This window comes from Leopardus geoffroyi, chromosome X (genome assembly GCF_018350155.1).
Source record: "Leopardus geoffroyi isolate Oge1 chromosome X, O.geoffroyi_Oge1_pat1.0, whole genome shotgun sequence".
NCBI lineage: Eukaryota > Metazoa > Chordata > Mammalia > Carnivora > Felidae > Leopardus > Leopardus geoffroyi.
Window position 1 is genome coordinate 63,167,077 of NC_059343.1, and position 14,815 is coordinate 63,181,891.

The 14,815-nt window shown below is 37.3% G+C and overlaps 1 protein-coding gene across 12 annotated transcripts in view; it reads right to left on the reverse strand.

Annotated features, from left to right (window-relative positions):
• Positions 1 to 14,815, reverse strand: part of ATRX (ATRX chromatin remodeler) — a 303,341-nt gene that overhangs the window by 70,785 nt on the left and 217,741 nt on the right. For all 12 annotated transcript variants that reach the window (XR_006710928.1, XM_045471900.1, XM_045471902.1 and 9 more), the window contains one exon: positions 3,650 to 3,800. Coding sequence is in view for 11 of the 12 variants with exons in the window: in XM_045471900.1 (XP_045327856.1) it covers positions 3,650 to 3,800 (151 nt within the window). In the remaining variant the exon portion in view is untranslated. The remainder of the gene's footprint in view (positions 1 to 3,649; positions 3,801 to 14,815) is intronic.

Sequence of the window (14,815 nt, forward strand, 5' to 3'; positions counted from 1 at the left end):
TATAAGGAACTAGACATCTGTCCAAGCAGTTTGGTTTTAATTGATTCTGAAAGCTGTACTATAAGAGAATGATGCTTTTATGACTCCAGAAGATCCTTCAACACTCAATGCTGGACGTCTTCAGATTTAGCAGAACTAAAAAGAACAACTCAAGTTATGAAACAGCTGTTGGAGTTAACAACATATGCACTGGCTATTGTATGACTTCCTAAACTCTGCATGCACTATGGAAGTCTAATGTCTCCTAGTTGGTACTCCTGGTATACTGGTAAGGAAATGAATTTATTCCCAATACTAAGTGTAAATGACCAACGGCCTTGATCCCTCAGTAGGTTGATTATCTTTCCCAGAATCAAAATCTTTACTGAATCACTTCTTTCTGAGCTACAGATTAAGTTTCTTGCAATTCCTATAACTAGGAAACTTATTCTTAGAAATACCAATTATTTATTTAATTGGAGTTAATCTGGAATTTGGGTTACTATTCTGGAAAAAGGTTGACTTGAGTCAGCATTAAGACTGGTTCTGGGAACCACTGAGCTCAGAAAAACCTCACTATGAAAAAGGTGGTATTATTAGGATTAAGTGGCTACATACTAATGGTTATCTCTGTTAACTTTTTCTAGTTGCAGATAACATGAAAAACTACTGCCCGGATTGGTAATAATTTTCATACTTGTATAAACTACCTTGGCTTTATCTATTAGTGACTCCTATGAAAATATAAAATCAATACAAATCAAATTCATACATATATAAAAAATCTGGAAAATTAAAATTTAATCAAATTTTAATATTTAAATGACAGAAAACAAGTTAGAAGGGCTGGACTGAAACCAGTAGTGTACTGGAATTAGCTATAACTAGCTTGGAACAGGAAAGTAGATTGTTAGCATTTCTTCCCACGACTGACATCATGATGATAGCTTAAAATTGAACATGGCAGTATTTGACTATGAAAATCAGCAAATGTTACAAATTAGAGCTTTTCTTTCTTGCTTCATTTCCTTTTGTGCTATTATTTTTCTGAAGAGTCAGTTGTTAAACATTTATCAACACACCATTGGCTAAAATCACTGGAATTCATTTATCTTTTGCCCCATGAAATATCAAGTTTACACTTGGGTCAAAAGATCAACTGCACAAATAGAGAATAGAAAAATCTGATTTAACAGCAGTTCTTCTTTAAAAAATAAACGAGAGTCTCAGTTGACCATGAGTTCAGTATGAACCAAAAGTGTTACTTAGATGTTGGAAAACCTCTCTATTGGACCGCATGGATGAACAGTAGGGCCCAGAATAAACAAGAACCTGCTTTACTATAACTCTGTGTTAATAAAAACTCAGTTGAAGTGTTTTGTTTGCTGTGATCATATTTTGAAATGGGTGCTAAAAAACTGAAGTATGTTTAAAACCTATGAAATTAGGCCATACAAAGAATAGATCAATGCAGAGGAAAAAAAAAAAAAAGCTAAAAGTGACAAGAGAGATGAACCCACCATTATCTGAAAAGGAGACAATTAAAACAGTAGTACTGATGTCTGCAACCTGCATTGGAAGGCACCAGGAAAATAAGATGGATAGATAAATAGATATGTAATAAAGACAGTACAATGAAATATAGAATATAGTATAGATGCTAGGTGATAGGTATATGGGTATTCACTGTAAAATTCTTTCTGTTTTTATGTTTGAAAACTTCCATAAGGAAATGTTGGACAAATAAAGAATAGTGGTAATCACAGTTAAGGAAATGCATAGTTTTATAGTATTAGCACTGATAATGTCTATCAGTTGGGCTTATAACTAAAAAAATATCACTATAAGAGTGTAAAAAAAGCAAAAGATATGTTCAATTTTAAACCACAAGGAAAATGTATAGGGATAAAGTACAAACTAAAGATAAGGATACAATTTCTAAAAATTTGAAGTATTCAACTATAGGTAGCCTTCTGAAATGGCAAATGTTCTACCATAGGAGAGGCTACGAGAACATCATGATGAAAATGGTGGAAGAGATTCTTGCACTGCCTAGGAAATTAAAAGACCACTAAAATCCCTTCCATATTCTTAAAATTCTTGTATGGTACCCAAATAAAAATTAATTTTAAACTACAGAAGTTGATAGCAGAAAAGAGCAAAGCATGTCAGAGCAATCATTTCTCCTGACTTCTTAGGAATGCTGAATTCAAATATCCACTTTTTACTTGCATCTTCTATGGATATCTAATAGGGCTCTCAAACTTAACATAGCCAGAACAGACTTCTTTACAATGTCTAATAAACGTAGTTCTTCCCTATTCTCCATTTAAGTAAGTAGCACCAGAATTCACCAGCCTCCTGGTCTGGAAGCCTAGGAGTCATTTTTGACTACTCTTTCATTCTTATTGCCCTGAATTTAATGTACTAAATCCTGTTATTTCTATTCCAAAACATGTCCTTTACCTCCAATACTGTCACTCCATTCATCACATATCTGAACCACTTGTTTCTGTGTAAATAAAGTCGTAATATACAACAAAAATAAATTTTATCGAGTAATTACTAAGTGCAAGATATAGTAAGTTAATAAAAATAATAAAACAGTCTGTGTCTTCAAACAACTCACTATCCAGTGAAAAGACATACAAGTATATTAGAATGCATTAACATTAGGGTTGCCTGGGTGGCTCAGTCAGTTGAGCGACCGACTTCAGATCAGGTCATGATCTCACGGTTTGTGAGTTCGAGCCCTGCATCGGGCTCTGTGCTGACAGCTCAGAGCCTGGAGCCTGCTTCTGATTCTGTGTCTCCCTCTCTCTCTGCCCCTCCCCCACTCAGGCTCTGTCTCTGTCTCAGAAATAAACATTAAAATTTAAAAAAAAATTAAATAAAAAGAATGTATTAACATTAGAGGTATATTAAAAGATGGATTAGAAATATTAATAGCAGATCTACCTCCTTCCAAGAGTTAAAAGAACTAAGTTTGAAAGTTTTTAAGATAAAAGGTTTATTTCAGCCTTATGTTAAACTGTTATTAAAGAATCACAGACACATTTTTAACATATTTTATGATCAGATGTTGGGACCTTGTAACAACCTAAACAGTAAGTATGGTTCAAAACATTAAAAGTATGTTTTCTGAATAGTAATTTGAAGGATGAGAGTGGAAGGCAGGGACGCAAGGAAGGGAATGGGGACACAAATGCTAGAAGTAAAACAAACAGGAACAAAAACAAAGGACAAATTATGGAGAATAGTCAAAAAGGTGAAATACAGTCTGAAGGGCACTAGATTTGGAGATTAAAAGGTCACTAACTGACTTTAGGGGGAAAAAATCTCAATAAAGTGACATGGTAGAAACCACACTACATGGATTGAAAAATAAGTTTAAAGATAGTGAAATATAGATATCCATCAGAGGCTTGGCTCAAAGAAATAAGTTCAAGGTGCAATAGCCAGAAAGGGAAAACCACAATGAAGAAATAACCAGAATATGCACTCAGAACTAGTGGCTTAGAAGGAAGACAGTGGTCTATCACTACATTAACCAAAAAAATTACATCTTTCTAAGGAAGAAAACAAAACAGATTTCTTCAAATAAATTGTTTAAACAACAGAATGATTATTAAAAAGGTTCATTTATAGAATAAAAATAGGAGAAACTTACACTTTATCCCCAATTTCCTCTGCCATTCGAAGAATTTCAAAGAGAAGTACCATTTTTCCAGAATGTTCTAAAACCTCAGCATCAGCATCTGTAACAAAATCTTTGTACCAGTCTGGAGCTGGGCTGCTTGGATTAGAAGAAGTAGCTTTACCTAAATAAAACAAATGAAACATAAATAAGTAGGCAAATAAGGAAAGAAAACTGAAAGATCCTGAAAGAAGGATTAAGACAGGCACCAAGAGAAGACGAGAGAGAGGGAGAGAGGGGAAGGAAGAAGAGGAGAGGGGAGAGGGGGATGACAGGGAGGGAGGGCACCCTCTTGCAAAAAGAGGGAAAAAAAGACCACCCCAGGAAAGAGAGAGTTATACCGTGAGAAAAAGACACAAGGTGGGGGAGTGGAGTAGAGGGGACAAACCCACCCTAGGAGAGGGAGAGAAAGAGACAGGGAGTCAGACACACACAAACACACACGTTTGGATGCAAAGGAAGAAAAACATTGAGTGGGAGCAGGCACATCAAGTGAGAGAGTAAGCAAGAGAAAGACCCTGAAAAAGTACAACTATGAGAAACAGTGCCCGGGAGTGAGAGACTCAGAAAAACAGAGACCCTAAGAGGCAAAGCCCCCAAAGCACTGAGAGAGTATAACTCCCAACACACATCCCAAGAGACAGAGACTAGGAGAGAAAAAGACCTAGAGAAACAAAGAAAGACAGAGAAAGGTAGGGAGGAGAGGAGGGAGGGAAGAGACAGACTGACTCAGAGATCAAGAGAGAAAAGATCTTAGGGGCATGAAACATTTCTCTTTCCTAATACAATTCTGGAAAACAAACAAGGATTGATCCCAGAATGATGATATCATGTTAAATCATTTTCTTATTTTCCCCGCAAACTTTTGACTATAAAAGATATAAGAAGAAAGTAATAGATAATCCATTAATATCTAAACATAAACAGTTCAATTCAAAACAAGGAACATAAAGGTTTACCTGGTTTTTGTACCTTCCCTGAACTGCTTTTTAATGCAAACTATTTTAAATTTTTACACATTTTTGTTATAAACAAAATATTTTACACATTCACAAAACTGTATAGAATATAATGAACAGCAGTGTTTCCCACATCCAATCTTATTAAATTTTACCACTTATTAATTAAATCTGCTTCTGATGCAGTTGACGACTAATATGTAACCATACCCAATTGCATCCTCTTCTATCCCTCCCTTCTTTCTAGGAGGTTTCTAAAATCCCAACTTATAAAACTCTCTAGATTTACAGGGCATTAAGGTATGTGAAATAAGTCAGACTCATAAGGGAAAATACCATATGATTCTGCCCATAAGCGGAATCTTAAAAAATGAATAAAGAAAAAGCAGAATCAGATATATAAATACAGAGAACAGTGTTGCCAGAGGGGAAGAGGATGGGTAGACAAAATGGGTGAAGGGGAGAGGGACATACAGGCCTCTGGTTATGGAATGAGTTAACTCATGGGAATCTAAAAACAAAGCAAAACAAATGAATAAACAAAAAGCAGTATCAGACCTATAAATACATAGAACAAACCAAGTCATGAGAATAACATAAGGAATACAGTTAATGATATTAATAGCAATATAACAGGACAAATGATAGCCACATTTGTGGGGAATATAGCATAATGCATAAACTTGTCAAATCACTAAGTTGTACACCTGAAACTAATGTAATATTGAGTCAACTACACTTAAAAAAAGTAAAAAATATATATAAAAAAAATAAAATAAAACCCTCAATTCTATATTTACTATTTTTATGTATGTTTTTATATTTTCACTAACATGCATGCCTAAACCCTATATTACCTTTCATGTTTTTAAACTACATGTAATCAGTACATACTGGATGTATCTTTATATGATTTATTTCTTCAATAAATGTAGCTTATAATTTTTCATTCAAAGTGAGACTTACTTAATCACTCTAACCTCTATGTAGAATTCCACTGCCCAAATATACCATCATTTTTAGCTCTCCTCATAGACATTATGGCATCTCCTCATCAGTCCCTCTCATAGACATGTAGATCATTTCTAATTTTTGGCAACTGTCAAAAGAACACTCAATGTTGTTATATTTTTCTAGAATATTGTCTATCTCATAAGTTTTAAATTTTATGGCATAAACTTATACGTGTGATTATTTAAAATTCTCACTAAAAATAACTGTACTCTTTATCAAAAATTTCTATTGGGGCGCCTGGGTGGCACAGTCGGTTATGCGTCCAACTTCAGCCAGGTCACGATCTCGCGGTCCGTGAGTTCGAGCCCCACGTCGGGCTCTGGGCTGATGGCTCAGAGCCTAGAGCCTGTTTCCGATTCTGTGTCTCCCTCTCTCTCTGCCCCTCCCCCGTTCATGCTCTGTCTCTCTCTGTCCCAAAAATGAATAAACGTTGAAAAAAAAAAAAAAAACTTCTATTATCTGGGGCCCTAGAGAATCTAATTAGGCTGTTAGTTTTGCGAGTTAACTTTTGTCAGGCTTGCTGCTAACTCATTTTGTGGCTAACGTTTCCTGAAGATAATAGTTTCCTTGATTATTCTGTAATTTTTTTTAATGTGAGATTTATTGTCAAATTGGTTTCCATACAACACCTAGTGCTCATCCCAACAGGTGCGCTCCTCAATAACCCTCACCCACCCTCCCCTCCCTCGAAACCCCATCAACCCTCAGTTTGTTCTCAGTTTTTAAGAGTCTTTTAAGTTTTGGCTTCCTCCCTCTCTAACCTTTTTTTTTTTTTTTTTTTTTTTTTACCTTCCCCTCCCCCATGGTCTTCAGTTAAGCTTCTCAGGATCCACATAAGAGTGAAAACATACAGTATCTGTCTTTCTCTATATGACTTATTTCACTTTGCATAACACTCTCCAGTTCCATCCATGTTGCCACAAAAGGCCATATTTAATTCTTTCTCATTGCCACGTAGTATTCCATTGTGTATATAAACCACAATTTCTTTATCCATTCATCAGATAATGGACATTTAGGCTCTTTACATAATTTGGCTGTTGTTGAAAGTGCTGCTATAAACATTGGGGTACAAGTGCCCCTATGCATCAACATTCCTGTATCCCTTGGGTAAATTCCTAGCAGTGCTACTGCTGGGTCATAGGGTAGGTCTATTCTTAATTTTTTTGAGGAGCCTCCACACTGTTTCCAGAGTGGCTGCACCAGTTTGCATTCTCACCAACAGTGCAAGAGGGTTCCCGTTTCTCCACATCCTCTCCAGCATCTATAGTCTCCTGATTTGTTCATTTTGGCCACTCTGACTGGCGTGAGGCGATATCTCAGTGTGGTTTTAATTTGTATTTCCCTGATGAGGAGTGATGCTGAGCCTCTTTTCATGTGCCTGTTGGCCATCTGGATGTCTTCTTTAGAGATGTGCCTATTCATGTTTTCTGCCCATTTCCTCACTGAATTATTTGTTTTTCGGGTGTGGAGTTTGGTGAGTTCTGTATAGATTTTGGATACTAGCCCTTTGCCCGATATGTCATTTGCAAATATCTCTTCCCATTCCGTTGCTTGCCTTTTCGTTTTGTTGACTGTTTCCTTTGCAGTGCAAAAGCTTTTTATCTTCATGAGGTCCCAATAGTTCATTTGCTTTTAATTCCCTTGCCTTTGTGGATGTGTCAAGTAAGAAATTGCTGCGGCTGAGGTCAGAGAGGTTTTTTCCTGCTTTCTCCTCTAGGGTTTTGATGGTTTCCTGTCTCACATTCAGGTCCTTTACCTATTTTGAGTTTATCTTTGTGAATGGTGTAAGAAAGTGGTCTAGTTTCATTCTTCTGCATGTTGCCATCCAGCTCTCCCAAAACCATTTGTGAAAGAGATTGTCTTTTTTCCATTGGATATTCTTGGCTGCTTTGTCAAAGGTTAGTTGGCTATACTTTTGTGGGTCTAATTCTGGGTTTCCTATTCTACTCCATTGGTCTATGTGTCTGTTTTTGTGCCAGTACCATGCTGTCTTGATGATTACAGCTTTGTAGTAGAGGCTAAAGTCTGGGATTGTGATGCCTCCCACTTTGGTCTTCTTCCTCAAAATGACTTTGGCTATTAAGGGTCTTTTGTGGTTCCATACAAACTTTAGGATTGTATGTTCTAGCTTTCAGAGGAATGCTGGTGCAATTTTGTTGCATGGAATGTGTAGACTGCTTTGGGTAGTATTGACATTTTAACAATATTTATCCTTCCAATCCATGAGCACGGAATGCTTTTCCATTTCTGTCTTCTTCAATTTCCTTCATAAGCTTTCAATAGTTTTCAGCACACAGATCTTTTACATCTTTGGTTAGGTTTATTCCTAGGTATTTTATGATTCTTGATGCAACTGTGAATAGGATCAGTTTCTTTATTTGTCTTTCTGTTGTTTCATTGTTAGTGTATAAGAATGCAACTGAATTCTGTACATTGATTTTGTATCCTGAGACGTTGCTGAATTCATGTATCAGTTCTAGCAGACTTTTGGTGGAGTCTATTGGGTTTTCCATGTATAATATCATGTCGTCTGCAAAAAGTGAAAGCTTGACTTCATCTTTGCCAATTTTGATGCCTTTCATTTCCTTTTGTTGTCTGCTTACTGATGCTAGCACTTCCAACACTTATGTTCAACAACAGCAGTCAGAGTGGACATCCCTGTTGTGTTCCTGATCTCAGGGGGAAAGCTCTCAGTTTTTCCCCATTGAGGATGATATTAGCTGTGGGCTTTTCATAAATGGCTGTGATGATGTTTAAGGATGTTCCTTCTATCCCAACTTTCTCGAGGGTTTTTCTTAAGAAAGGATGCTGAATTTTGTCAAATCCTTTTTCTGCATCGATTGACAGGATCATATGGTTCTTATCTTTTCTTTTATTAATGGGATGTATCACATTGATTGATTTGCGAATGTTGAACCAGCCCTGCAGCCCACAAATGAATCCCGCTTGATCATGGTAAATAATTCTTTTTATATGCTGTTGAATTCGATTTGCTAGTATCTTATTGAGAATTTTTGCATCCATATTCATCAGGGATGTTGGCTTGTAGTTCTCTTTTTTTTACTGGGTCTCTGTCCGGTTTAGGAATCAAAGTAATGCTGGCTTCATAGAATGAGTCTGGAAGTTTTCCTTCTGTTTCTATTTTTTGGAATAGCTTGAGAAGGATAGGTATTATCTCTGCTTTAAATGTCTGGTACAATTCCCCTGGGAAGCCATCGGGTCCTGGACTCTTATTTGTTGGGAGATTTTTGATAACTCGTTCAATTTATTCACTGGTTATGGGTCTGTTCAAGTTTTCTATTTCTTCCTGTTTGAGTTTTGGAAGTGTGTGGGTATTTAGGAATTTGTCCATTTCTTCCAGGTTGCCCAGTTTGTTGGCATATAATTTTTCATAGTGTTCCCTGATAATGGCTTGTATTTCTGAGGGATTGGTTGTCATAATTCCATTTTCACTCATGATTTTATCTATTTGGGTCATCTCCCTTTTCCTTTTGAGAAGCCTGGCTAAAGGTTTATCAATTTTGTGTATTTTTTCAAAAAACCAACTCTTGGTTTCACTGATCTCCTCTACAGTTTTTTTAGATTCTATATTGTTTACTTCTGCTCTGCTCTTCATTATTTCTCTTCTTCTGCTGGGTTTGGGGTGTCTTTGCTGTTCTGCTTCTATTTCCTATAGGTGTGCTGTTAGATTTTGTATTTGGGATTTTTCTTGTTCCTTGAGATAGGCCTGGATTGCAATGTATTTTCCTCTCAGGACTGCCTTCGCTGCATCCCAAAGCGTTTGGATTGTTGTGTTTTCATTTTCATCTGTTTCCATATATTTTTAAATTTCTCCTCTAATTGCCTGTTTCACCCATTCATTCTTTAACAGGGTGTTCTTTACTTCCATACTTTTGGAGGTTTTCCTGACTTTTTCTTGTGGTTGATTTCAAGTTTCATAGGACTGTGGTCTGCAAGTGTGCATGGTATGATCTGAATTCTTTTACACTTATGAAGGGCTGTTTTGTGACCCAAAATAGTATGTGATATATCTTGGAGAATGTTCCATGTGCACTTGAGAAGAAAGTATATTCTGTTGCTTTGGGATGCAGAGTTCTAAATATATCTGTCAAGTCCATCTGATCCAATGTCTCATTCAGGGCCCTTGTTTCTTTATTGATCCTGTGTCAAGATGATCTATACATTGTTGTCAGTGGAGTATCAAAGTCCCCTGCAATTACCATTCTTTTCAATAAGGTTGCTTGTGTTTGTGATTGTTTTATACATTTGGGGGCTCCCGTATTTGGCACATAGACATTTATAATTGTTAGCTCTTCCTCATGGACAGACCCTGTAATTATTACATAATGCCGTTCTTCATCTCTTGTTACAGCCTTTAATTTAAAGTCTAGTTTGTTTGATATAAGTATGGTTACTCCAGCTTTCTTTTGACTTCCAGTAGCATGATAGATAGTTCTCCATCCCCTCACTTTCAATCTGAAGGTGTCCTCGGGTGTAAAATGAGTCTCTTGTAGATAGCAAATAGATAGGTTTTGCTTTTTTATCCATTCTGATACCCTGTGTCTTTTGGTTGGAGCATTTAGTCCATTTACATTCAGTGATATAATTGAAAGACATGGGTTTAGAAGTCATTGTGATGTCTGTAGGTGTCATGCTTGTAGTGATGTCTCTGGTACTTTGTGGTCCTTGTGACATTTCACTCACAGAATCCCCCTTAGGATCTCTTGTAGGACTGGTTTAGTGGTGATGAATTCCTTCAGTTTTTGTTTGTTTGGGAAGACTTTTATCTCTCCTTCTATTCTGAAAGACAGACTTGCTGGATGAAGGATTCTCGGCTGCATTTTTTTTTTTTTTCTGTTCATCACATTGAAGATTTCTTGCCATTCCTTTCTGGCCTGCCAAGTTTCAGTAGGTAGGTCAGCTACTACCCTTATGTGTTTACCTTTGTAAGTTAGGGCCTGTTTATTCCCTAGCTGCTTTCAGAATTCTCTACTTTATCCTTGTATTTTGCCAGTTTCACTGATATGTCATGCAGAAGATCGATTCAAGTTACATCTGAAGGGAGTTTTCTGTGTGCCTCTTGGATTTCAATGCCTGTTTCCTTCCCCAGATCAGGGAAGTTCTCAGCTATAATTTGTTCAAGTACACCTTCAGCCCCTTTCTCTCTCTGTCTCTTCTTTTTCTTCTTCTGGTATCATCATGATATGGATATTGCTCTGTTTGATTGCATCACTTAGTGCTCTAATTCTCCCCTCATACTCCTAGATTTTTTTAATCTTTTTCTCAGCTTCCTCTTTTCCATCATTTTATCTTCTTATTCACCTATTCTCTCCTCTGCCTCTTTAATCCAAGCTGTGGTTGCCATTTTATTTTGCACCTCATTTATAGCATTTTTTAGCTCCTCCTGACTATTTCTTAGTCCCTTGATCTCTGTAGCAATAGATTCTCTGCTATAGAGAAAAAAGTCCTCTATACTTTTTTGAAGCCCAGAGATTAATTTTATGACCATTATTCTAAATTCTTGTTCCGTTATATTGCTTAAATCATTTCTGATCAATTCATTAGCTGTTGCTACTTCCTGGAGTTTGTTTTGAGGAGAGTTCTTCCGTTTTGTTATTTTGGATAGTCCCTGGGGTGTTGCCAAACTGCAGGGCACGTCCCCTGTGCTGTCTGGAGTAACTTGTTTTCGTGGGTGGGGCCGCAGTGAGACCCGATGTCTGTCCCCAGCCCACAGATGGGGCCACAGTCAGATTGGTGTGTACCTTATCTTCCCCTCTGCCAGGGGCAGGACTCACTGTGCAGAGGTGTGGCCCCTATCTGGGCTCCTTGCACACTGCCAGGCTTGTGGTGAGATTTGGATGGGATCTGGCCAAGGGCGTATTAGAAGGGGTGGATCCACAAGGTGTACAGAGGCAGGAGGGGCAGGTTTAGCTTGCTTTGCCTTTGGTGGTCCCCTGCGGGAGGAGCCCTGCAGCTCTGGTAGGGAGGCAGACCAGTCGGAGGGATAGATCCACAGAAGCACAGCGTTGGGTGCTTGCACTGTGCAAGGAAGTTCGGTGATGAGAACTGGTTCCCTTTGGGATTACGGCTGGGGGATGGGAGAGGGAGATGGCACTTGCCAGCACCTTTGTTCCCCGCCGAACTGAGCTCTGTCTCCTGGGGCTCAACAACTCTCCCTCCTACTGTCCTCTCGCCCTCCTGCTCTCCGAGCAGAGCTGTTGACTTTTAACATTCCAGATGTTAAGTCCCGCTGGCTGTCAGAACTCATGCAGTCCGCCCCTCTGCTTTTGCAATCCAGACTTCAGGGGCTCTGCCTTGCTGGGCAGGCTGCCCCTCCTGCCAGTCCGTGTAACATGCACCACCTCTCCGCCCTTCCTACCCTCTTCCGTGGGCCTCTTGACTACACTTGGCTCCAGAGAGTCCGTTCTGCTAGGCTTCTGGAGGTTTTCTGGGTTATTTAGGCAGGTGTGGGTGGAATCTAAGTGATCAGCAGGACAAGGTGAGCCCAGTGCCCTCTTATGCAGCCATCTTTCACTGGAACTCTCCTCTATAATTTTTATTGTCATCTCACTTTCAGTGTATTTGTAATATGTGAGAATCCTTGGTAAAGGTCATACATCTCCGTACTTATTCTGCATCTGCTTCTGCCAGGTGCTCCAAAGTATCAACTACCCCGAATTACTTTTGAGGTATTTCAGCTTGAGATTTTTAGGCTAAGTAATGTACATTCAATCATAACCTATATAAGGGAAAGCCCAAGATTATGAATGCAAAGAAACTATTTTCTCAACCCAGAGACCAGGGTGAAACAGATAAACTTTGTCATCTACCTGGATTGATGGGCACATTTTTTTTCTATCCTATTCTTCAATGGACTATATATACCCTTTAGAGATTCAGCTTTAATCTGGGTTCAAGAACTCTCCACCTCATAGAGGGCTCAAGGCCTTGTATCATATCACTGAGTAGGTGAAAGCCAAAGCTGCTAGTCACAAGACTAGCATATTCCTAGGGCTTCCATAGCATACCTTGAATGGTTTAAATTATCAGTTCCTTTTTTTGTGTGTGTCTGGGTCCTGGTAATTTCCATTACTTATAGATAGCTCATTAAGTATTGATATTCAAACCACAATGAACTATTATCTAAACATGTCACATATTTCCAAGAATCCATACCTTTCCTTGAAGGTCTTGTTATTTTCTCCCATTCTTTGCAAGGCAAACTTCTATTTATGCTTCACTATCCTTCAAGAGTCACCTAAAATTGCATCTTAGAAAAGCCTGCTTTGCAAGGCTGGCCCTGGGTACTTGAATGGTAAACAGCTCTCTGTACTAATATAAAACTTTCCCTGATGAGAATGACTCACTGTGCCTAGAGTGGCTTATTCTGAACACATATTTTCTTTCTGAGAGGCTGAAATTTGGTATGCATCAGACAGACAGTGCTTAAAACATATATAAAAAAACTTAGACACTTGGGTCTCTAATGAATGAGCTTCTTTGGTAGATGACACTTCATATGTTATCATAACTTATTTCTGAAGAAATCAGTATATCTCAAGTGACTCCACTGGGAGAAGACTCTTGGAAGGTTATGCCTGGTTTCCTCTGGACTCTACTCTATGTGCCTTTTCCCTTTGCTGATTTTGCTTTGTACCCTTTGATTGTAAGAAATCATAGACCTGAATATAACTATATGCTGAGTCCCTGTGAATCACTGAACCTCAGGGTGGTCTTGGAGCCCACTGACAAATAGCTTATCAAGCAAATGTTAACTAAACTCCATTCTACAATTAGTCAACTGGCCAAGTAACAAATTCCTTTAGGGAATTCTGCAGTTCCACAGATCACACATAACTTCAGCAATGGTTACCTACTAAGGGTAATTTATCTAAGGTGAAAATGTTAGCAATAAAAAATGCTGGCAGTAAGTTAGTAACAGTGGTAGCAAAAAAAAAAAAAAATGTGGTAGCTAGGTAAGAAGTCTTGGATAGATGATAATTTTTGTGTAAATACAAAAGATTCCATTTGAATTTTGATCCTATTGGATATAATCACAATACTTTATAGTAATGTCTAAAAAACTAAAAACTGGTTTAGAAATACAAGGGCTACTCCAGTTAATGAATATCCTGAATATCTAATTAAAACTTACAAACAGGTATTTTATGTTGAATATTCTTATTTCATCATCCACATGGATTAACTATTACTTCTGTTATAACCTTGTCCTTATATACATGACAAGAAAAAGTAAATTAATTAATCAAAGCCACTCCTTAATATCCACTCTGGATATCACAAAATGTTTACAAGGTAAGGCACAAAAGGAATACAAACGAACAGCAACAACATTACCCGTAATTTCTTGAAGCACATTTTTCTAAATATATATGTAACTACATTTGCAGCAAGATACACAGCAGTTTTATAAGGTAAAGCATATCTTTAAAGTATTATGTATCTATATAGTACTAATAGTAGAATGTTAAACTCCATGGGTGCATTTTGTTCACTGATATAACCCAAGCTTCTACAGCAGTGCTTGGCACATAGTAAGCACTCAAATAAATATTTGTCAAATGAATAAATGTGGTTTATTAGTGCTAATTTCATGCTCCTATATCACATACAAGGATTCTGTCACAGAAGTTTATACCCATATAATAAATTACAGACATTTTAAAGTGTAAATGCTCACCAATGAAGCTTACTCTAAAAATAGTGAAATAATAATGAATTGAATACTTTGTAGTTTACATAGTCATTTCCTCATAAAAAGACTGTCCTTCTAATAAAATACTGAAAAATAAAAATAGGGATGCCATTAGGTTAACTTAAAAGACGTATTCAAGATATTGCTTCTGAAAACATTCAGAAAGCTACTGTAAAAAGAAACAGCAACTCATTGAAAGTAAAAATGAAATATGCAGTGAAAATCATAGCTCAATTATAACCATCTACTTAATTAATATTCATTTCAAATTCTAAATGCAACATTTTAGCCCTTTAATCCTTCCTATTTAGGTTTTCTTACATTTCCTATGAGAAAGTAATTATATATAACTTTTAATATTTTTTAAGTTGATTTATTTATTTTGATAGAGAGAGAGAGAGAGAGGGAGACTGCCTAAGTAAGGTAGGCACAGAGAAAGAGGGAGAG